This window comes from Talaromyces rugulosus, chromosome V (genome assembly GCF_013368755.1).
Source record: "Talaromyces rugulosus chromosome V, complete sequence".
Classification (NCBI taxonomy): Eukaryota; Fungi; Ascomycota; class Eurotiomycetes; order Eurotiales; family Trichocomaceae; genus Talaromyces; species Talaromyces rugulosus.
In genome coordinates, this window is record NC_049565.1 from 4,835,265 (window position 1) to 4,858,701 (window position 23,437).

General features: G+C 49.3%; 4 protein-coding genes across 4 annotated transcripts; 3 read left to right on the top strand and 1 right to left on the bottom strand.

Annotated features, from left to right (window-relative positions):
• Nucleotides 1-462: 462 nt before the first annotated feature.
• On the top strand, nucleotides 463-1,632 carry TRUGW13939_10200 (uncharacterized protein; the record flags this gene model as incomplete). The annotated part of the gene is made up of 1 exon (XM_035493313.1): nucleotides 463-1,632. The coding sequence occupies one exon, from the start codon at nucleotides 463-465 to the stop codon at nucleotides 1,630-1,632; it is 1,170 nt and encodes a 389-aa protein (XP_035349206.1).
• A 563-nt stretch (nucleotides 1,633-2,195) lies between these two features.
• On the bottom strand, nucleotides 2,196-9,523 carry TRUGW13939_10201 (uncharacterized protein; the record flags this gene model as incomplete). Its single annotated transcript, XM_035493314.1, has 5 exons — nucleotides 2,196-4,312; nucleotides 4,366-4,692; nucleotides 4,753-4,819; nucleotides 4,874-6,539; nucleotides 6,597-9,523. 5 exons carry the CDS (start codon nucleotides 9,521-9,523, stop codon nucleotides 2,196-2,198), a joined length of 7,104 nt encoding a protein of 2,367 aa, XP_035349207.1.
• A 2,710-nt stretch (nucleotides 9,524-12,233) lies between these two features.
• On the top strand, nucleotides 12,234-17,944 carry TRUGW13939_10202 (uncharacterized protein; the record flags this gene model as incomplete). Its single annotated transcript, XM_035493315.1, has 3 exons — nucleotides 12,234-17,438; nucleotides 17,490-17,603; nucleotides 17,666-17,944. The coding sequence occupies 3 exons, from the start codon at nucleotides 12,234-12,236 to the stop codon at nucleotides 17,942-17,944; spliced, it is 5,598 nt and encodes a 1,865-aa protein (XP_035349208.1).
• Nucleotides 17,945-22,230: 4,286 nt separating this feature from the next.
• On the top strand, nucleotides 22,231-23,181 carry TRUGW13939_10203 (uncharacterized protein; the record flags this gene model as incomplete). Its single annotated transcript, XM_035493316.1, has 3 exons — nucleotides 22,231-22,541; nucleotides 22,712-22,864; nucleotides 23,097-23,181. 3 exons carry the CDS (start codon nucleotides 22,231-22,233, stop codon nucleotides 23,179-23,181), a joined length of 549 nt encoding a protein of 182 aa, XP_035349209.1.
• Between the last annotated feature and the right edge of the window lie 256 nt (nucleotides 23,182-23,437).

Genomic DNA, 23,437 nt, shown 5'->3' on the forward strand with positions numbered 1-23,437 from the left:
ATATTATGTAAATTATACCCAGGATATCACTGCAAACTGTTTTTGTTCTCCTCTTCTTACGTGTTTTCTATAAAGTCGAGTCATAGAGGCTCGGCGGCTGTTCCGAGGTGGCTGTCGGCGATCTCCGATCACAGAGGTATAGAGAAAGATGCTCTGGGACACTGGACAGTGGGCCTTCCAGCACACTAAGTAACTCACTGAGTTTTCAGTACCACTGGTGATTGTATAGGCGATTAGCCCGGCAGCAATCGGGGTCACATCCAATTTCTATCGAGTAATAGCATACTCAATCAGCTCCGATGGTGACCGATGCGACCCGATAAGATAAGAAGTTCCCCTCATCGCCACATTCGCCTTTGTCGCGAGAGGGAAATTAACATTTAAAAAAAAACAACAACAAATTTATTTCCTATTCTTGAAAGTACCCAACCTATCAAGAGACAATCAATAAACTCAACGGCCATGGAAGTCCCCGCGATCCCCTCCGACGCAGCGTCGCAACTCCCCGCCTCAACTACCCTCGCAACAACAACGCCTTCCCCCGTCACGCGAGTGCCCAACGACCAGATTGACCAGGTCTTCGCGCGTACCACGAACCTGGCCTCGTCTGCGCTGAATGCCACCGTGCTCGCCTGCTCAAACGACTACTTTGCCGGCGCCGCGAACCTGCTGACGCCCACCGCGCCGATCCACAAACCAGGCGTGTTCGTGCACACGGGGGCCTGGTACGATGGCTGGGAGACGCGCAGACACAACCCAGAGCCGTACGACTGGGTAGTCATCAAACTCGGTGTCGCCGGTGGGGCTATCGAGGGCGTCGAGGTTGACACTGCCTATTTCGTGGGCAACTATGGTGAAAAAGCCGAACTGCAGGGCGCATATGTGCCTGGCGGCCAGGGAGGAGTCAGCGATGAAGACATCGCCAGCCCAGATTATAAAGGATGGAGCACAATTCTGCCTGTGGTTGAGTGTGGCCCGAGCCAGCGACGGGCATGGAAGATTGATTCCTACGACCCTGCCAACCCTAAGCCATATACCCATGTTCGTCTGCTGATGTACCCGGATGGAGGATTTGCGCGTCTTCGACTGTACGGCCACGCCATCCCTCCTCCCCCGCCTTCATCGGCAGCTGCACAAGGCCAAGAAAAAGAAGAAGAACTGTCCTCTGCGCTCTTGGGTGGCCTTGCCCTGTCCGCCTCTGACCAGCACTACACGCCAGCCTCCAACACAATCCTGCCCGGCCGCGGCAAAGACATGGGCGATGGTTGGGAGACGGCACGATCACGCACTCTAGGCCACGTCGACTGGGCAATTTTCCGCCTCGGTGTGTCCGGAACAGTCAGCAAAGTCGTCGTCGATACAAAGGACTTTCGCGGTAACTTCCCTCGCGAGGTTCGGGTGCATGGATTGGTCAAGTCTGATAGCACCGAGGAACCGGGCCATGATCACCCCGGTTGGGTAGAATTGTTGAGTGGGGATAAGAAGACACAAGCCGATACAGAACATGTTTTTGAGGGAGCTGATCTCGCAGCAGGCGGGGAAGATAAACGAGTGTTTACTCATGCGAAACTGACATTGGTGCCGGACGGCGGCGTGAAGAGATTCCGGATCTTTGGGCAAAGAACGGTGTAAAAATGAATTTAAAAAAAGACTTAGATAATATTAACATAACATTTATATCATTTTGACTTGATAAGAAAGCAAAATAAGTAATCGATAGATTGTGAACAGGGCTTTTCGGATCCTATTAGTCCATTCCGTCTCCATAAGGATCTCTATCAACAGAAAAATGCTCATAATAATATAAAGGCGCAGAGGAAACAATCACAAATTGAGCTTCGTTCCTCCGCTATGCCCTTGTAACGAACCCATAAAATCTATATAAAGGCGAATTATACAAAATAAAGCTATATAACGAAGAAAGATCACCTGAAGAAGAAAAGAAGAAGAAGAAAATGAAAACCAAGGGACGCCATCATAATTCATAGTTGGAGGATATCACAAGGACACAAATATAATTGCCATATATCATGGCGCTGAAAAGAAATCGAGCCCTAGACAACTCGAGTATTGAAAAGAGTCATTCACGGATCGCAAGGTATATATTTCATGAAAAAATGGGTGTTAATTTGTACAAGAAGCGTGTGTCGACATCTTGCAAAGCTCGCCAAAAAGGAATTCCAGGGGGAAAAAGATTAATTTCTCCCCGCCAAGGACGATGCTGAGCTTTGGTTTTGTTTGGAGGATGGTGGAAGTTTGGGACGTTCTGGAATCTGTTTGTTATCGACAGCCTGGCGCTCTAATCGACGCTGCCGTTCGTCTTCCGGTGTAAGTGCAATAACCTGACTGGCAGAAGACGAAGACGTGTTGCTTCCTGGAGTCACAGCGTCCTCCTTATTGCGAACGCTATTACTGGTTTGGCGAGAAATGTCCCGTCGACGTACTTTGGGTTTTGTAGGCGCAAGATATTGGTCCAGCATGTCGCTGAGAACAGACGATCGTACTGGTTTCGCCAGGTAGTTGTTCATCCCGGCATCTAAACATTTTTCGCGATCGCCTTCGATAGCGCTAGCGGTCATGGCTATGACCAGTACTTGGTTCACACTTGGGTCGGACTGTTTGCGAATCATGCGGGTGGCATCATAGCCATCGAGGACGGGCATCTGCACATCCATGAGGACAACATGAAACGGCTTTCCTTGTCTAGCATGATTACATAGCGCCTCGACCGTCTGTTGACCGTCGCTGAAAGCCTCGCACTCAAGACCAAGCCCCTTAACAAACCTAACTGCAATCTTTTGATTGATAGGATTGTCCTCTGCGATGCACACCCGGATCTTCTCGCGAGGAATATTGGTGAGATCTCGAGCGGTGACCCGCGTAGTATCGTCAGTGTCAGCCTGGTTCAATTTCTGTGTCCATGGCGCTGCAGCAAGCGTTTCCTTGGGCGCTTTACGGAAAACAAGTTGAAACGTCACGGTCGTGCCCACGCCTGGCGAAGACTCCAGCCAAATCATGCCTCCAAGTACATCCTCGATGATGGCTTTGCAGATACTCAAACCCAATCCACTACCGCCGTAGGACCTAGCGGTAGAATTGTCCGCTTGTGAGAATGGCCTGAAAAGCCGTGATTTGTGTTCTTCCGAGATGCCGATTCCCGTGTCTGCCACGGAGCACTCCAGACGTACTCGGCCCTTGCCTTCACGGGAAACCGCGGCTGCAACCTTGATTGACCCCTTAGGGGTAAACTTGTAGCTGTTGCTGAGAAGATTCATGAAGATTTGATGGAGGCGTACAGGATCACCCATGACGACTAGATCTCCTGGAAGAGTATCCAAATCCTCAATCGTCTCCAAGTCCCGGTCACGGTGTGTATACCGAAGTGCCCGAACCACCTCGCTGATCGTTTCTTTCAAATTCAAAGGTACCGTTGAAATCTTCATCTTGCCAGCCTCTAGCTTGGAGAAATCAAGAATGTCGTTGATCAGGGTCAACAAGGTATCAGCACACACTCGAATAGATTCCACATAGCCATCCTGTTCTTTGTCCAGAGGTGTGCCTTTCAGAAGCTCAGAGAGACCAATGACGCCATTCATCGGGGTGCGAAGGTCGTGGGAAACATTCGCAAGGAACACAGATTTGGCCCTGGCTGCATCTTCCTTGAGCTTGACATTATGGTTTGCTTCAGCTTCGGCAAATTTGGCTTTTTGCTCCGCATCTCGGGCTTGAGCCAGCGCGCGCTTTTGCGTTTCGACCATGGAAGCATTTGTGGCACTGACTTTGCCAATCTTTCGAAAGAATAGAGCGTTGGACAGAGAAATGCCAACCTGATGGCACAAAAGGCGGAGAACGACAAGATTGCGTTGAGTGAAGGAATTGGGTTTGCCTTCAATGTGAATGACACCAAGTAAGGAGTTGGCATGAATGATAGGAAGTGCAATAACAGATCGGCCAAGAGGATACCGCGCTTGGTAGCTCTCGGTTACGATGGAAAATCGATCGTCTTCAAGAACGTTGTGCACAAGGACTTCTTCCTTACTACGCAAGGTATAGTGGGTGATTTGTTTCGCAATTTTGTCTTCCATCTCGGAAAAGGCAAGTCCATCAACGAACGCTTTCTGGCCGTCTTCAAGCGTTCCAGTTGCAGCTATCGCAAAGCCAGTGTCTTCGAAATCGGTGGCAATAATAGCAGTGTCTGATCCATTGCAGGACTCCAAAATAATTTCAATCATCTTGGTCAACAGTTTATCTATTTGGAGCTCCGAAGACATGACTTGACTAAACTCGAGGATGCTTGACAAATCGATAATGTCTAATAATTCAGTAAGTCAAAGGCAAATGCGATAAAAGTTTGGTAAAACGTACCTAGTCCGACACTGGGTATGTCCAGCGGCCCATCGTGAACGGCAACGCCATGGGTTTCGACCCAGTTCTTCTTTCTATCGTCTTCCAGGCGTTGTTGAACCATCGGGGGCTCTATCGCAGAACTCTGGCTAATATTGACAAGCGTGTCCTGGGTTTGAGTGCTGCTGTCGATATATCTGGACGCGGCAGCCGTTTTCAAGAGCCACTCGTGTTTTTCGGCTAGGTGTTTTGCTTTTCCAATAGCACTAATACCTGTCCAAGCGGCGATTGCTTCTTTGACGATAGCACGGGCAGACCGTTTCGCGCCACGGCGTACAAGGAATTCGCCTATAAATAATGAGCAAAACGACAACAACAACCATATCCGTACAACGCATATAAACCTACCGTGGAGCTCAAGGGCCAAAGCCTCTTCAAACGGAAAACCGTGAACTTCGCAATGATCGATAGCGTCCTAAGGTTGTTTAGTCGAAGGATTCAAGAAATAATATCACTGGGCAAAACTTACCTCGTAGGAACGGATGGCGTGATTGAATTCCCCTTTATACTCGTAAAGCATTGCGTCAATGAGTGACGACCACATCTTGTAATTCACTTCGCACGCTTTGCCGGCAAACTCGATTTCTTCTTTACACATAGCTACATCATTCATGCGAGATTCCAAGTTGCTGTTGATTGGATTCTCAAAGTGCTGCGTCATAATCGAGAGCGCGAGGTAGAAATAGGTTAAATGAGCCGCCCTCATAGACCATAACCTGCCGATACTCTCTAGCATATGCGTGCCAACCTCAATCGCTTTGTCGTGATGGCCAAATACATAGAGGGCAATCATAGCATGACTCCAATAGATATTGTAAGGGCGATCTACCCGCATAGCATGGCGAATTATGTGATCCATGTATTCTGAAGTGTTGTGCTCACTATCAGACAGAACCAAATCAGGGGACTGCCAGGACGTTTTGCCCTGCAATGCTCGTGCCACTTGCTTCACAGCTACGAGGAGTACACCTCCTCGGACATCACGCACCCACCCAGAAAGTTCCTCGGGTGTTTCACTGCAGAAGCTTTCAAGTGCCGCGAGGTCTTGACCCAAGTAAAACCGCGTCGCAGCCATTGTGGCGAAACTGGCGAGCATCATATGCGGATCAGAGCTAGTGAAAGAAGCATCCACCGCAAGTTCAATGGCCGGTAGGACAGCTTGTAGCGGAATTCTGAGATGTTCCACCATAAGGATGTGGCTAGAGAGACCGGCGCCACGCGACCAAGGATCGGAATATGTATCAAAAAGTAGCAAGGCCAAATCGCCCATTCGGTTAGCCACGTCAAGTTCTTTATACCGACTATATGACACCATGGCCAAATGCGAGCATGATAGTCCAATTTGAGCAAAACGACCAGAAAATAAATGAAGCTTCATCATCTCAGTGCTCATATGCAAGAATGTCAGGTCGTCACCCCAGAAAGCTACAGCCATGGCCTCCGCAATGACATCTCCGATGGCGACCATTTTCGGATCCCTGCTCACGGGCTGTCGTATCATGTTCTCAAGATTGACAGAAGTCAAATGATGGCCCAGGCTATGGAAAACATTGTCGCATTGTTCGTATGAGGTTGGCTGGCGAATGCGAACTCCAAGCTCCTCCAATGAAGTGAGTAAAGAATCCATAGCCCCGTTGAAGTCGCCTTCTCGAGTAGATATCTTGCTTTTTATAATCCAGGCCTTCGATTTTCCCGCGGCTGTTCTGTCATATTGGAAAATTTCTGCCAGAAGCTGCAGGGCCTCTTCATTTTTCCCTTGATACCAGAGCAGTTCCGCTGTTGATATATGAAGTTTTCGAGTCTCTTCGTAATCCACATCTGATGCATCGTCATCCCAGCAGTCTGGTTGCAGCAGATCGAGACAATTTCGAGAGTACCAAAGTGCAGTTGCTCGAGCACCCGAGTCGATCGCTCTTTGAGTGGAATACTGGAGGACCTTTCTATAAAGAGCACGGTGGTGTACTCGTTCCTTGATAAGGCGCGCAGCTTGACATATGTGATATGCTTTGGGGTACGTTTCTTTATCATCTGCTACCTGTTTCATCAAGGTCTGAGCAATGATGAAGTGCATTTTTTCAACATCATGGCATTGGCTTAGCGTTGAGACAGCTTGAGAGAACCGATCGTGTGCGAATCTACATGAAAGTTAGAAAACGATTGTGGTATATTATATGGGGAGGATTATAACAAACCGAAATTCATCGTCGGTATCCCCCGGCAAAATGATATAGCCTTGGACTAGATACTGAAGTCCCGCGATGAGATCGGCGTCCGAACGAGGTGACTCTACCGGTTTCTGACAACGAGAAGCAGCATGATCGGCGACCATGTCTCCGCCGTCGTACCAGAACTCGCCTGTCAGAAGCTTTTGTATCAGAGAAATCGAAAATGGACTTCCTAGGAACACAGCCCATATCAAAATAGAACGAGCTTCAGAAGGCATTTCCTGGAAGCGTTTGACAAGGAAATCTGTGCCAAGGCTATCACCATAATCGGGAGATACAAATTCGGTGAAAATCCGATCGATGTCAAATTCCCAGGCACCACGTCGCCAAGAGTACCAAATACAATTCTTGCGGTAGCAGGTCTCCAGCATCATTCGGATAAAGAAAGGGTTGCCCCGACTCTTTTCTATAACGACAACGGACAGTGGCGTTAATGCATTGGGGGTCGATGTATTGGAGGTTTGATGCATCGTAACGGCTACATATTTCATAATATCCTCTTCTTCCAATGGATGCAACTCGATTTTCGTAATGTTCGGGCCCTCGGTATTGAATAGAGACTGTGTGTCTATTGATTCGATCTCATGTTTGCGTGCAGTTAAAATCAGTAAGCAAGGGATCCTGGCTTTGATGATATTGACTATCAGGTCCGCTGTCTCGTCATCTGCATATTGAAGATCATCCAGACACACACAAACTAGTCGTTGTTGGCAGACAATTCGCATGATATCCATATAGGTCTCCCTCAGGCGCATGTTCTTGTTTGGCGCTTTAGGTAGGACTATCTCGGTAGGAGCAGAGGTATGGCCAAAGCTTGGTCGTTTAGCTACCTCGGGTTTTGGCCCTTCTTTTAATAAATGCTGGGCCACCTTTGCTTGCGGCGAGGCAGCTTTATCCTTCTGACCGAGAGATATAAGCTGCTCGGGGAGTCCAAGAACTTGGTGGAGGGTTGGCCATAGCGGCCGCAATAAAGACCGTACGTTATTATGATAATCAGAGGTTACCTCACTTTCAGAAAATATCTGACGAAAAAGACTAGCCAGAATTCGGGCGAAGGGTTCGAAGGGAACCCTTCGTGCGCGGTCAAGTCGCGCGACCCCAATGTAACCTAGCTTTCGAATTGGCGCATGTATACGCTGAATGAGGTCAGATTTTCCTATCCCGGCGCTTCCGGTTATAGTGATAACCTCACAGCGTCCATGCCGACGCAATTTTTGTGCCGATTTATGTCGACCGATAGCATTCAGTGGCTCTATATGGCTTTGCGAGCTACCGGCCGTGGACAAATGAGAAGAATCTCGGTCGCCACTGTCATTTACAGACTTGTACTCGGTGTAAACTCTTGACTTGTTGAACAGGCTGGTAGCCCTCTCAGTAGAGACTGAAGACTCCGTGCTTTGTGTCGAGTCATGCGTCAGAGCATGAGTGAGAAGGTAGTGGCCGGCATTCGAGTTGCTTCGAGAAGAAACAACATGGGCAGACCCCGAATCGCTAGAGCCTTCAACCACATCAAAGCTGTCTACACGGCTATCAGATATCGACGATGTGGAGCCAAGGGCGCTGCTTTGAGCATTTGATTTTGCATGCAAAACATGGTGACGCCGGTGCATTTTCTCCGCCACATTGACGATTTTCTTGTACTCGTCCTCTCTGCCGAACATCTGGGACGGCAGCGTGAAAAACGACGAGACATCCGTTTGACCAACCTTGAATATGCTCAGCGAATTACTGTCTCCATCGCCGAGAAGCTTGGCTATTTTTTCAAGATCTCTTTTGACAGACGTGATGGTATGGTATCTTTCGTTCACCTCTCTTTGTGTCATTTTCTGGATCACACCAGACAGAGCATCGGGGATGTCCATCCGCTTGGAAGACACTGGAGGTATTCTTTTGCCCAGCACATTTTGGACAATGTCTCGCGGAGTGGCACCCGTGAACACCGGCTTCCCCACAAGCATGATCCAGAAAAGGACTCCCAGAGCATAAATGTCTGTCCGGGTGTCCGGTTCTGTTGGGAGCCGGCCGGTTTGTTCAGGGGCGACAAATTGTAGTTTGGTTTTGATACCAACTTCACGAGACAGAGTAGACCAACCCTCGCCTAGTGCATTATCAAATGCTCTAGCACCATTTCCTGTATTGACTAGCTTGACGAGACCGGTGGTTCGATTGAAGTGGAAGGCGTCCCCACGTATTTCGCCATGGATGGCCTTTAAGCCATAGTGCAGCAGCTCCAAACAATCACAAGCGCCGATAGCAAAGTCTAGAAATAAGGGAAGAGACACTTGCTCTCCCGGTGTTGAGTTAGTACTACTGTCGCTATTTGCTCCGAACAAGAAAAAGGCGGGGCCGAAGGCGACAATATTTCCAAGGTCGTTGGGGCCGGGGGACTCGACGACGGCTACTAGAATAGAGCTAGAATCACTAGGTTCTGGAGGAAGCCTAACCAGCTCGATGGGACGGACGGTATGAACGCAGTCAGGGTCAGAAACTTGCACGATGGAGCGCATCATATGGAACTCTCGCTCCAACCGGACGACATGGGTTGAAATGCGAGCAACGACGGGAACCCATGGCTGATCGTGTTCGACTCGAGATGTGGAGAAGTCGCTACTAGATTCGCTCAAGCTGCTTCGCCAATGATGCCGGAATGGCGGTCTCACGTCGATGCGCGAGGACTCTCGCGATGTGCTGGAAGGGCCGGAAGATGTCGCGGCGGGGGTGGAGGCGTCGTGGTCCTGCACCTGCCTAACTCCGAAGACGTGCCAATTGTCGTATGTTGAGTGGAAGGGCTCGATTGTGGTGTCCCAGATATATCCAGGAAGAGATGCCAGGCGCTCGAAAAGGCGCGCAGGCGGCAGTGGAAGGTCCTCTCCCAGGACGTGGTGATCCTCCATACCACAGACAATTTTGGGAGAACTGCCTGTGTCCTGAAGATGACAAGATCAAAACATTGCGACCTAGCACACTGTCACCAGCCCGTCGCAGTTGGAAAAAATGTTTTGTATGGTTCGGGAGCGGGTTCGGTGCAAGTAGATCGTCTGATAAGCCGGAGGAGAATTGTGCGTTGGAAGTCGCGGTGGCCGGAGAGCAATCGTTTGATGGAAAGGCCCTTATCCCAAGGTACAAAAAGGGAGGAAAGATGGGGGGTATGGTTGTGTAGATGGAATGCACAATCAATGAGAGGATGTACAGATGACCAAAAGATATCTGATTGCCTAAGCCTGACGGGAACGGAAGGGTATCACAATCGAAGAACGGGCCAATCATGGCGGGGTAGGTACCTAAAAGAGGATAGTTGGCTTAGTCATATGGAAGTTTTGATCTGAAGCCAAAATTGCCATTTCGGGCTAGCTCCATTGTGGCGAGAGCGATCTATTGGCTGAGGAGCTGTTGTAAACAGTAGGAATCAGGGAAGTAAGTACCGGTACGTAGTTTATTCTATTTTCTTGTCATTATTCTCAAGTGCATTATTTTCGCACCAATTCTACCAATTTAATTGGTGTACTCTCTGCTAGCCTAATTTGCCTAAATTACCATATTCGTCCGTTATGTAATAATAATGTCCAACGTCATTTGAAATTTATAAATTCAAATTATTATTTCTAATTGGATTGCATATTTGATAATCTTCTTGGTGAAACAACTTCTCAACAGCGGTTGATTGAAGGAATGGCAGTTCAAGGACTATACCGGTTCATTGGACATCTTCTCGGCTAACATTTGAAAATCACCGAATTTGAGTATATTTACATGTAGAGACGACTTCAATGTAGGTGGCATGGACACATGCCAGATATCATATACGGTAGATCTAGCACAGAACAGTCCATTAACTAGGCAGCAAGGAACGACTTCTTCGCGTAATAAAATTATTACAGATATTTCTTGTATCGTATTTATTTATTTATATATATTATAGAAATGTTTATATATTGTATCAAGTACTCGGTATGAGAGTTTCAATGTACCTTTAAAAATTATGCATGTAATACACTGTACTACTAATAATGAAAAGTAAACAAATTGGTCATGTCGACATTGGTCATGTCGGCATAGGCTCATAAAGTAAAGGGGAACAAGGGCAGGTGTGGGAGAGTGGGGCGGCGATGACGTCGTGGCCATGGTGAGGCTTATTCAGCGGCTGCGAGCTGCAGATTTGAGGCGTCACGAGCTGACCGGGGGCCAAGGCTGTCAAATACGGGGTATATGATCAGCCGTAATTAATATTCATATGTACGGAGTAGCAATGCACTGAACTGAAGTGACGGTGACAATAACAATGACGCAGCCGGTCTACTATTGGGCGCCTTGTCGATGATGGCATCGGCTTTCCAAGAAAAGGCTAGTGTGATCCTGGTTCCACGGAACTGAGCTGGGATAGCCAATCGTGGCAGCGCCGAACGTCTTAAAGTTCAGCGTTCCTTCTTGGGGGTTGGCGGGAACGGCATCTGGCTGGTCAGACGGGCACAGCTGTGGGGTAAAGTGGAGCCCCGTCGCAGCGACGAGTGGATGACATCGTACGGCAGCTCTACCGGGGCTGCCATGTGCTAGGCCCGAACAGGCACGGGCTGGGGCGATCGCCATCATCGAGCGTTGTGCAGCGGCCAGTCAGCAGCGTTTCACAGGCGGTCAAGCTCTTCGCAGACGGGCGATGCCGACGCGACAAAGGTGTCTGCGAACATGTCACCTCGCCGTGCCATGGCGACAATATTGGGTCGCTCACGGCGGCTACCTTTAATCTGGGGGTGCTGTACTCTGCAGCTTTAATATGATATATATAGTTATATATATAGTTATGTACAATTATGGATGGCTATGTATAGCTATGTGGCGAGGTTACACGGCATAACCATTAATAACAGGAAGGAACAAGAAGAAGAAGAAGAAGAAGAAGAAGAAGGAAGGAGCGATGCTCGTAATAGCCGGCAATCTACGTCATCGTCCGGCTGTCACCCGCACGGCTAAGCGCAAGAAAGACCAAGAGAGAAAAAAAAAAAAAAGGGCCGGCCCAGGCCAGCCCTGATGCCAGCCATGCGGATAGCGAGCGAACCTCTCACTACTCTCTCCCCTAACCAAGTAGTGTGTGTGCCAAACAGGATCTGCCTGGCCCTCTCTCTCTCTCGCCTTCTTTCTATCTATCTTCCCTGTTCCTCTCCTCACAGCCGAGCATCTATCACACCCCCCATCCGACGATACAGAGCGTACCACTATCAACAAGACAACCTGAGTACGTCCGCTTGCCACCCGGTTGTGGAGAAGCCTCACCGCAGCCACTCCCGACGCCTGCCAAAAGCCTCACGCATCACACATCACGTCGCCTTGTCGTTTTCTAGAACATCGCCCGCCACTGTTGTTCTACAACCGTTCTACAACTCTCCGACCACAACTTCAACCCGCCATCGGTGTCTTGTCTGGTCTGCCTGTGTGTTTGGATCGTCTGGCTCTCTGACCGCTACTCGCTTCGTCGTCTACGTCAACAATCAACCAACCATCACCAACTGGTCGGACACAAGCGATGCCGGTGATTTACTATTACACCTGCCAAGTGGCCAGCGAGCTTCAATAATTTGAGGGTCGAATTCTTGACCGACCGAGTGCAACAACATGCGGCGGAACCAGGCCCGTCTCACGCCCACCAAGGCTCCTTCCCCGTCGGCCGCATCACACCCCCAGAGCCAAAGTCAACCCCAAAGCCACAGCCAGAGTCATAGTCGCAATCCGTCTCGCGCCGACCCATTGAGCAGCACTCCGGCCGTCGTCGACAACCTGGCCATCAGAGGTGCGCGCAAAGATCTTTCCCAGCATCAGCCGCCGTCGCCTCGCATCACCGACTCAGCCTCTGACCTGATGCATTATACCGACAGCGATGCGCGGACCCTTGACGACTTGCGCCGAAGAATGGAACAGACATTGGTGAATCAGCAGGCCCAACATCTCCATGCGTCCGCAAACACGAATCCGGGGCACAACACGTCTTCAGAGAGCACCGTGATCCATGCCGACACACTTTCGTTGGATCTTACCCGCTCTCCTCTCTATGCGGAGTCAAACAGTTCTGGTACTACGATTAAGGGTGCTGCTCAGAAAAATCCCGATTCTGGCCTCCCGACTACCCCGTCCTATCCTTTCCCGCTGATGCCTACATCCAATCCCGCCAGATCGAAATCATCTAAACTGTCTACCGAGTCAAGGCCTCGGCCATCCAAGGCACCCGGCACCATCAGCATGGGTCCGCCGAGGGCAATGGCTCCGTCAAATCCTGCTTCGGTCCACCCACTGGGGGGCCAACCCGCCCCGGGTCACTTTGAATACCCCAGTCCGAACCTCTACGACGTCGTCTTAGCATTGAATTCAGCTCCCGGGCTAGATTCGTGGTGGGCCAATGTGGCCGATATCCTGCAGTCCCATTTTGGCGTGGAGCGAGCTTCTCTTGCCGTCCCTGGTGACCCAACCGATTTGGAAAATGTTCCCTGGGGACAGAAAGCCACTTTCAACCCATATGGAACTCGTGATGATGGGGATCCAATACCTTCAGAACCCGAGGTCGCCTCTACCGCAGCCATCAGCAGGGAAGATTCTGCGCAAAAGAAAGAAGAGGTAGAAGATCAATCGACAACTAGCACTTCAAAGCTCTCTTCGTCTAGAAGGCCGTCATTGCTGGCTCGCCACTCATTCGCTGGCTTTACCAAGGATAAAAAGGCCTATGCCTTGCGTACTGCTGAGAAATTGTCACGGGAAAAAATCTCTGCCGAATTTCCGCGTAAGGTGTCTGATTTCAAGTCCACCGAATCAGGGAGTCCAGCTCCCAGAGTATCCGCAGAGGATAGTGCCAAAGCAGCACCCCCTGAGGCAGGACTTCAGGATTCCTCTCCCAGCCGAGTTTTCACTGCTCCCAGAGATCTCGAGACAGAAAATGACTCGCTAATAAAATGCACCGGCATTCTGAAGCTTTTCGGCCGCAGCAAGCCTGTAGTATTGACGCGGGAGTATGCCTACGAACCCACAGCAGCTCTCCCGTCGGATGCTACAGCTAGGATCCCCTCTCCCAACGACATAGTACAAGTGACACCGGCTGGTGATCCTCCAAAGGCTCAAACTGAGGCCGCACTGCCAAAAGGCGATACAAAAGTAGCAGCTCCACCGAGCCGCCATGGCAGGTCAAGGTCGTCTACTGTACATGCCCCTACTCCTCCAAGCAAAAAGGAGCTACTCCACCATCCTACTATTCCGCTACATGAGGATTATGAGGATTACGAGCAAAATCCTCCCTCGCCATGGTCACAATCACCTGCCCCTTCACCGGCACCCCGAACTCATCCCGACCAAAATCCTTTCTTCACAAACCACGCTGTTGACGAAGAAGCATTTGCCAAGAATCCCCCACCCCACGACTATTCGCAAGCTAAATTCGTCAACGCCATTGGTTTAGACCGGTCAAAGACAATCGTTCATGTCCCACTATTACACGCCACGACAACAAGAGACTTCAGCGAAGAAACCCTCAGGTTTCCTATGGCCGTTATCTCTTTCGTGTCCCCTGTTATCCCGTATCCTGCCAACCTGAGAACTTCGCTTCTGTATTTGATACCACACCTAACGACCTCTTATTCGTTAGCTCACCAGTACACCCAACTTGAAAGGCAGCTTGCACCCGGCTCTTACAAACCTCGTTTCGGTCACATTCTCGGCCTGGGCGGGACGTTTTCTGACGCCAGCAGCGAATTGGAACTTGTTGCCGGTCTCAGCGGTCAGGCTATGACAGATGGTGAATCTGCTCTTTCGGCACGTGGGAGTCTCTGCAGCCCAAGCGAGACGTCTAATTATTCCAAAGGCAGTCCATCTATGTCAATTGTCGGTACCCCAGGCATCGAAATTGCTAGTATGGGCACTGCCAGCGAGCCAAGTGCCACACCGGGTCTTCGATACAGCTCTGACCATGCTGAGAGCTACTTTTCTCTCCAAGCGCGCGGCTCCACTGCCCCGAAAAGTCGTGGTTCAAAGGCAAAAATTGGTGTTTCCCCATCAGTCCCGACTTCCCCGGGCGTCTCTAGGCCAATCCGTGAGGTAGAATCCGTAGTCAAGGACTCTGAAGCTACCGAACAACACGACAACGTTCGCACAAATTCGACATCAACTCCAGCACGAAACCCGTCCCGAAACCCTTCTACAACATCCGTTATTGCGCAACTTCACCGTGATGGCCACTCTGTCTCCGAACATATCTTTCAACTGATGCTCAATTCGGTTCCACTACACTTGTTCCTAGCCAAGTCACAGACTGGGGAGGTCATTTGGACCAATTCCAAGTTCGATGCCTATCGACGAAGTCAACCTCAAGATCTGTCTGTTCGAGATCCGTGGCAAAACGTCCATCCCAGCGAGCTCGAGTCTATCTCTACCAAATGGGCCAAGGCTCTCCAAACGGGCGCTCAATTCACCGAGCGGGTTCGGGTCAAGCGTTTCAGCGACGATTCAGCGTATCGATGGTTTATCTTTAGGGCCAATCCCCTGCTATCACAAACTGGTCAAGTTGTATCATGGATAGGTTCCTTCCTGGACATTCACGAACAGCATGTCTCCGAGTTGACGGCAGCTCAAGAGCGAGAGACCATTGCCACTAACGCGAAATATCGTGCACTAGCCAACTCCATCCCTCAGGTTGTTTTTGAGGCCACAGAACGCCGTGCCCTGATATCGGCAAACGAACAATGGCAGATATACACCGGTCAGTCGATTGAGGAAGCAATGAACTTTGGTTTCATTGCCCATGTTCATCGGGATGATCTGGAAAAGTGTGGCGTCTTATCGTCGGAAGTAAATGACATGAAATCTACGCGAGCTGAAGATAGCGATGCAGTACTGTCCCCAGAATTCGGCGGTGTAGCCGCGCCAAGAGTGTTTTCCGGCGGTGTCACGCCTGCACTTAACGAGCTCGTGAATCAAGGTATCGTTGCTGCCCAGAAGGATGAGAATGGTCGAATCTTTTACACCACCGAACTTCGTCTTCGCTCAAAAGGTGGAGATTATCGTTGGCATCTTGTGCGATTGATCAAAGTCGAAACACCCAATATCAGCGGCGACGAAGCGTCATGGTATGGCACATGTACTGACATCAACGACCGGAAAAACCTCGAGCGTGAACTCAACAGGGCGATGCTGAAGTTAAACAAAGAAATGGAATCGAAATCGAAATTTTTCAGCAACATGTCGCACGAAATTCGAACTCCTCTAAACGGCATCCTCGGTACAATTCCGTTTATTCTAGACACACATCTGGACAATGAACAACGTCGCATGCTTGATACCATCCAAAACAGCTCCACCAACCTTCGGGAGTTGGTCGATAATATCCTTGATGTGTCTCGTGTCGAGGCTGGCAAGATGAACTTGGTTAATTCATGGTTTCATGTGCGCTCGGTCGTCGAAGATGTTATTGACACGATTTCTTCCCGGGCCATCGACAAAGGTCTCGAAATCAATTACCTCATGGACATTGATGTCCCTTCAATGGTCATTGGTGATAAATTCCGCATCAGACAAGTCTTGATCAACCTCATGGGCAATGCAGTCAAATTTACCAGTCAGGGTGAAATCTACACGAGATGCTCAATGCGTCATGAACCTTCAATACCCTTGAAGAAAACCGAGCTACTCCTCAACTTTGAAGTTGTTGACACGGGCAAAGGATTTAGCACTACCGATGCCGAACGACTGATGCAAAGATTTAGCCAACTTGGAGGAACCGGCTCACAGCAACAGGCAGGCAGTGGACTTGGGCTGTTTCTGTCAAAGCAATTGGTTGAGATGCATGGCGGGAAATTGACACCGAGTAGCCGGGAAGGACAGGGTGCCAGGTTTTCGTTCTATGTAAAGGTTGACGCGCCGCCGTACGTGCAAGAAGATCCAGGGTTGACACGGCAGCCATCGGATTTGTCGGAAACTTTCACGGTCTCTACGAAAGAAAGTCATTCTGATTCTAAAATCCTCACCCTTCAAGACCTGTCCCCAATCCATGACCCCTCTTCTCCCGCGGAAATATCTAGCAGCTCGGTTCCTTCTCTACGATCCGTGTCGAATTATCGATCTAGCTCATCTGTCTCGTCTGTGGCCCATACTCCTGACTTTATGGCTTCTGAAGCATCTTCAAAACCCGGGCCTTCCCCCTTGAGTGCCGACCAGCCAATACCAACTATATCTAGAAGTGAGACAACTGTACCACCGAGTCCAGTCGCGGAGAAGAGGCTTGGTTCCACATACTCACCGCCTCTCATATACTCGGTTCTTGTTCTTTGCCCTCTGGACCATGCTCGTGAGGCTGTGAAGCAGCATATTGAACAGGTCATCCCTCTCGAGGTTCCTGCTACTAGCACGGCATTGTCTGACATAGATGACTGGAAAGACCTCAGTGGCACGAGTGACTCTCTGAACTTTTCGCATATTGTCCTTGATTTTTCCGGTGCCGATGAGACCTTGGAAGTGTTACAATATATCCAAGGCCTCAGTGCAAGATTCAAACCGTCAGTGGTCATTATTTGTGATCTCTATCAAAAGCGTCAAATCCACGACAGTATGAACGAACTAGTTGCGGCCGGCTTCGCAGTGAACACTGTACCCAAGCCAGTCAAACCTTCTGCATTCTCCAGCATCTTTGATCCTGATAATAGACGTGATCTAAGCAAGGATCGCAACCAGGATAAGGCACGGGAGGTTAACAACAACTTTAAGACCATTGTAAAAATGGTCAAAGAAGTCATTGGGAATAAAGGATATCGCATATTACTGGTGGAAGATGACGAGACAAACCGAACGGTAAGTTACTGAAACCCACGCTATTTTAGTAAGTGACTAAAATGTTTGCAGGTTATGTTGAAATACCTAGACAAGGTCAAGGTGGTTTCTGAGACAGCTAGCAATGGACAAGAGTGTGTTGATATGGTTTTCTCCCACGAGCCAGGTTACTATTCTTTGATTATTGTGAGTTTACAATGTTCCTTTTCTCAATCTTTTCTCTCTTGGATTACTAATGTTTTCCAAAGTGTGACATTCAAATGCCTATCAAAAACGGATACGAAACCTGTCGAGAGATTCGGGCATGGGAAGCGAAGAATCACTTCCCGCATATTCCGATTATGGCCTTGTCAGCCAACGCAATGACTGATCAGATCGATAATGCAACCCGTGCGGGTTTCAATGACTATGTCACGAAGCCGATTAAACATAACGAGCTGGGGAAGATGATGATGACGTTGCTCGACCCAAACAAGCCTCAAGCACTGCTTCGAGAACGCAAAGACTGGCGACAACCGAAAGAATGAGCTTTTGTTTCATCGATATACTGCATAAGCGAATGGTGTTTGTTTTTCTTCTTTTCTGCTTGCTTTGTTGGAACTTTTTATTCTTGTAATAACTTTTCATACCCCTGATTATATCTATGGACACGGTTTTATTTTCTCCTTCGTTTTTCTTTTTTTTTCTTTTTTTTTTTTCAATATCCATTCATGTTCTAATGTTTTCTGGTCAAATCTAACATTACCCATACCCCAGTGTTAGTCGATATTGGTTGGGTCATGAAAACGATCTGGGATTGTTTTGTGTTTTTTCTTCCGGGAAGAGGGCATATTGTTTTTGTAGCATTTCACTGCATGGATGAGGATGATACTTGCACAGTTCAATTATTCATTGCTTAGGGAAGGGAACAGCATCGTGAAGCTTGAGCCTTTCTTTTTTTTTATTGTTGTTTTGAATTATTGAGGAGTGCATGCATTCGTCAACAACTGTGTACGATTTAGGATGAAGAGACTGCATAGGTATTATCTACTAGCGCATTCTGGAGTTTGTGGTGATGCGGTTTATCAATCTGTTTTACAAGACCTTGGTTATTACATCATTTCAAGGACCATCCATCCCTTGATATATAAGTTTCCACCTCTGATAGCGTATCGAATTGGTGACAGCGTTGGATCATTATACTGTCACATGAACTTTGCCAAAAGTTCCCAAGGGTGGATGAATACGTGTCAGTCAAGCCATGCAACGATGATCCCAACGCCAGTTGCAGCTAACGTTCCATCCATTTCCTACTACGTTTGAATGAAAGAAACAAACCATTTTATAGGTATAGTAATAGATAATGATAATAATAAGTTTTTTTTGGGGTCATACACTGCAAATATCCTTTACATTCCTTTTTCTCTCTCTTTTTTTTTTTTGGTGTGTTGCACTAGTTGACATTATTGATTGATTGGGCCATTCGCAACTAACATAACTAGCTAGGAAGGGCTTGGCAGTGCATCCAGTCTAGTCCTGATTGATGCCCTTGTGTTCTGGCGGTGTAGAATAAGGAGAGGGGTATACAAAAGTATAAAAGACGATAAAAAAAACTTTTGTGGATGTTTTGCTATTTTCTTCAAAAATAAAAAGTATGGGGTGTCCAAACACAAAGGGAAACGAGATATATGCCATACTACTTACTCGTGTAATCGATTATCACTAAACAGTCCCAGATGTATAGACTGCGTTGGCAAATCGATAATATCATCTTATTAAGAGGGGTACACTACCTAGGACAGACTGAGACTAATCGGGTAAGCTGATCCCTAAGTGGGGGGGCAAAAAAAAAAAAAAAAAGAGAGAGGCGATTGATTATCATGCTTGGGCCACGATACCTTTTTTTTCCCTGTCTCTTCCTTCCTTGTCAGGCTATCATCTCACTAATAATTAAAGGAGAAAAATAGCCCGGAAAAATAACCCAGGTGATTGGGTCGCAAGTCCAATACGACCTTGCCATGCAGAGTATGCATCAACGGCGTGGTTGTCTGCTGGCTATGCGTTGGTAGTTTGTTGTTCGTTATTTGGCCGTAATAATAGCAGGGGCTATTAATAAAGACAGGGGCCTCCCTTTTGCTCGTATAAATAATAATAATGGGTTGTTTTTTCTTCGTCTTGTAAAGGAAATATCCATGCTCCCTGTTTCGACTTGTCTCGCCAGTAAATTCCGTGCCACGTTCAGATCAAATGTTTTCGTCGGACATTATGCCATGTATGTATGCCGAAAACCATCAACATCATCGCACAGACGTGCATATGATCAGAAGAGCCCGCGGGAATGGGTCGTAAACCTATTGGGCAAACTTCCTGCTTCTAAGTAGCGAGGACGAACAATCCCGGAATGGCTTTAAAAAAAGCCTGCGCAACCCCTTCCCGGAAGGACAAAAAAGATTAGCTGATAGGCTGGTCGAATCAAAAAGCGTAGCGCAAAAGAAGATTTGCTGCACGACGCGCTGTTTATATTTTTTTTTCGCCTTCTGAGGAAGATGAGTTGTCGAGGGGGACGAACAAGCGGGTCGGATCAGCCCCAAATCCGTCGTCATTCCGGATTGCATCTGGAGGGACGCAGTCATGGTGTAGGTAGGAAGCTGGTAATTAGTCACGGACACTTGATAGGCAGCAAGACTGCAGAAGCAGTTTCTGCCTTGCATTCCGTAAAATCCATGCCTGTCAGACACAAACATAGGGGCATTTGGGTAGAGATCCAAAACGCCAAACACCAGAATAAATGACTCGAAACCATCACTTGTAGACTGAATGATCGGGGTGGTCTCTTTGCCCCCGTCATTTGAGGCTCCATCTGCTCCAGATAGATCCAATAGAGCGATTTAGACTTTCAAGAGACTGTTGCAGACGGTTCCCGCGATGCCAGGATTGTACTATCACCAAGAGCCTAGTTTCGCTAGTCACAGCCATAGCACAACTCTGACATAGGACCCAAGAATATGTGAATCAGGCCGCAAAACCAGTGACTGGGCGCTCGCTGTCGCGATATGCGTCAGCCCCTTGTCCTCCGGCCAATGCCAGACGAGCCCGCATCAGGCCCTTCGGGCATTATGCAACACGCTGCAAAACATGTCTTCTTCATAGAATCTCGTGCATGATCGGCCAATGATGCAGATGACAAGTGGCAATGCGGCCAGGCATCCAATCCCAGAGGCTCAGGCTGCGCTGTCTCTGTCGCGTCTAAGGCGTTTGGGACGCCTCCCAATGTCGCCAGCCTTTTGCGGCGGTTACCGGTCCCGGAAGACAGCAGAAAAGAACCGCTTAGGTTCGGAGGGCTGACGTAGTATGCTCCCTCGCTTGGGCCGGTTGAGTGACTGCATGTCTATTGTTTGAGCATTTCGCGTCGAGTTGGGCGAGAGATATTTGTGCCTTTGTGCCTTAGTTCATGGCTGCTGGTCTCTTGGGGCCGCCGAAAGCACCGACCACCGCCGTGCGAGTCCTCCGGGACTCCGGGTACTTGACTTGCGGCCTGTTGCCCATCTTTTCTGGCCGTAGTTCGCATCCAATTCGCCTGCAATTTTCGTTTCGGTGCTACTGTCCGTCGGCACCTCTTATCGAGACAGGGATAGCAGCCAGTTCCCTCCCTCCGTCACGCACAATGGCAGGACGTCGCCGCAACAGTACCCCCAGGCCAGACACACACTAGGTACTTTGACCTCGGCTTCTAGGCGTCTCACCGAAGTAGCGCATTCGCGTCTCCTTTTTTTTTTGGTTTGATATTGCCATCACACATCGAGGAGCCAGCCCAAAAAGGACAGATGCCGGAGGAGATTGACTTACCTGTAGGAGCGGGCCAGATGAAACATAGTCCAAGCATGATGCATCTCTTAGGAGGGTTCTGATCTATACCAGTTGGGCCCCTTGGACGGAGCGTAGTCATCGACGACCCGGTCGAGAGCTTTTCGAGAGTCAGACACTCGGCCTGTAGCCCGTGCGATCCCTTCTCTTTATACTACTCCGTCACCTCGCCGCCACTACCCTCATCCTCCTCTGCCGCCTTCTCGCCCAACCGGTACTATATACACTTTGGGTAGCATCTCCATGGGTCCATCCTCGAGCCAGAGAGGTCTAGTAACACAATTCGAAGCCCAATTGGACAGATCCCATCCGGGCGGACAGTGAGAGGCGTCCGGCGGAGTCGACTAGTACCAACTTTTCAACCCTCCTCCTCCCCCTTCTCACAACCAATCTCAATGATCTCAATGACCCGCCCGGCGGAAAGCGGACTGAGTGGGGGTCCATGGCAAAAAAGAGACGCATCTGGCTGGGCCTACTCCCTCGATCCCTCCCGACTCGAGCGGGGTCAAGAGGGCGAGAGAGGAATGGAATTGGCCGACTCGACTTGCCGTCCGGAACTTGGTCAGGAATATCCGGAATGGACGAGGGGGGTCTGTCGATGCACCGGAAGCACCCCCTTTGTGAGTGATCAGCCCCGGACCCCCTCCTCTCGAAGAGCAGTCGAGTCCTGATGGCGTCTTCCTGTCTGACGGAGGGACCCCCCCGGTGATGGGTATAAAAGGGACCTTCTTTTCCTCGTTCTGTCCGGGTCCTCCATCTTCCTTTCTTATCACTTCCATCTTCCGGACAACTCCTCTTAGTAGCATCTTGCTAGCATATCTCTTGTGCTTCTACCTTTGCCCCTTAGCCATACTTCAATTGACCTTGTCTTGTCTTGACACCTTGGTCACCTTCTTGCAGACAGTCAACGATTTTTATTGTCCCCTTTATTCTCTGCTCCTCGACACCGAAGTAGCAGCAAACAGACACAATGGCCGCCCATCACTCCTACTATCACCCAACAATGGCCATGAACATGCCATCAAAGGCTCCAGCACCAGCTGGTCTTTACCCAGTCGGCCGTGTTGCCGTGGCGCCATCTGACTTCTCCGACACCAGCTCAACCGCTGGAAGTCGTACCACGGGGTACAGTGTTCCCTCAAGCGGTTATGCCGGCAGCATTGGCGATTACGAATCCAGTTCGATGTCTGGAGTCGATGTCGTTGACATGCTGAATGACCGAGTGCACGACGCTTTCGACCCGACACCGCTGGATCGCGGATTGGTGACACAGGCGCAGACGTAAGTTTTGCACACCACAAGATTGCTAAATTCGCACGATGACCGTCCGCCATTGCGCGCAAGTTTCTCTTTCGCCTAGAATAGAGAGACTGCCGCGGTTGCGATTGCGGTGGTTGTCGTTGGATTAAGCTTTTCGCAGTGTGTCTGGCGACTGACGTTGAATTAAACAGTTCCGGCCATCTGAACGCAAAACAGCAAGAGCTGCTCGAACTGCAAGCGCTCGCTCAGCGACGCCTGAAGGGAGTTCGCTCCAATTTCAACGAAGGGCTGAAAACGGCGCGAGAGACGAAGAGAGATCTCGAGTGGACGTCGAAACGCGTGAGGTGAGCATTTCCCCATCGCCCGCATATGGCAGGCACTGGCTCCACAGCGCTCCTCCCTTGTATGGATTCCGCTCCGCTCCGCTGGCGGGCGGAGCTGGATTCCCGCTGCATTTGCGCTTGGCGCAGTGCCCCTGCATGCCACAAACGGTGCCCCAGTTGATTGGGCGAAAATTCTACGACCGACTGGGTCAAAATTCAAAGATCGGCTAGTAGCTGACGTGCATCTCCCTAGTGCCCTCAAGTCTAAGGCTGAGAAAGCGCATCCCGACGAGTATCGCCGTGCCACGAAGAAGTACGCCTATAGCGACGAGTACTAGTCGAGCCTCGAGCTCCCCACGCCAGGGGACACCCCACGGCTATATTTGACACGATCTACTGAAACGACGCTAATGAAATTCGACTACATCAGGCTGGTTAAAATTATGGACTTTTGCTGTTTTTGGGATAGGCTTGTATGACTGATTTTTCCCTCAATTTCCTTTCTTGTGTGTATTTTCCCCGATTTATCACCGGGGAGGGTTTAGGGCTGGTATTTTATTTCGCTTGGGCGGGTTTATGTCTTCGTTAGGTGTT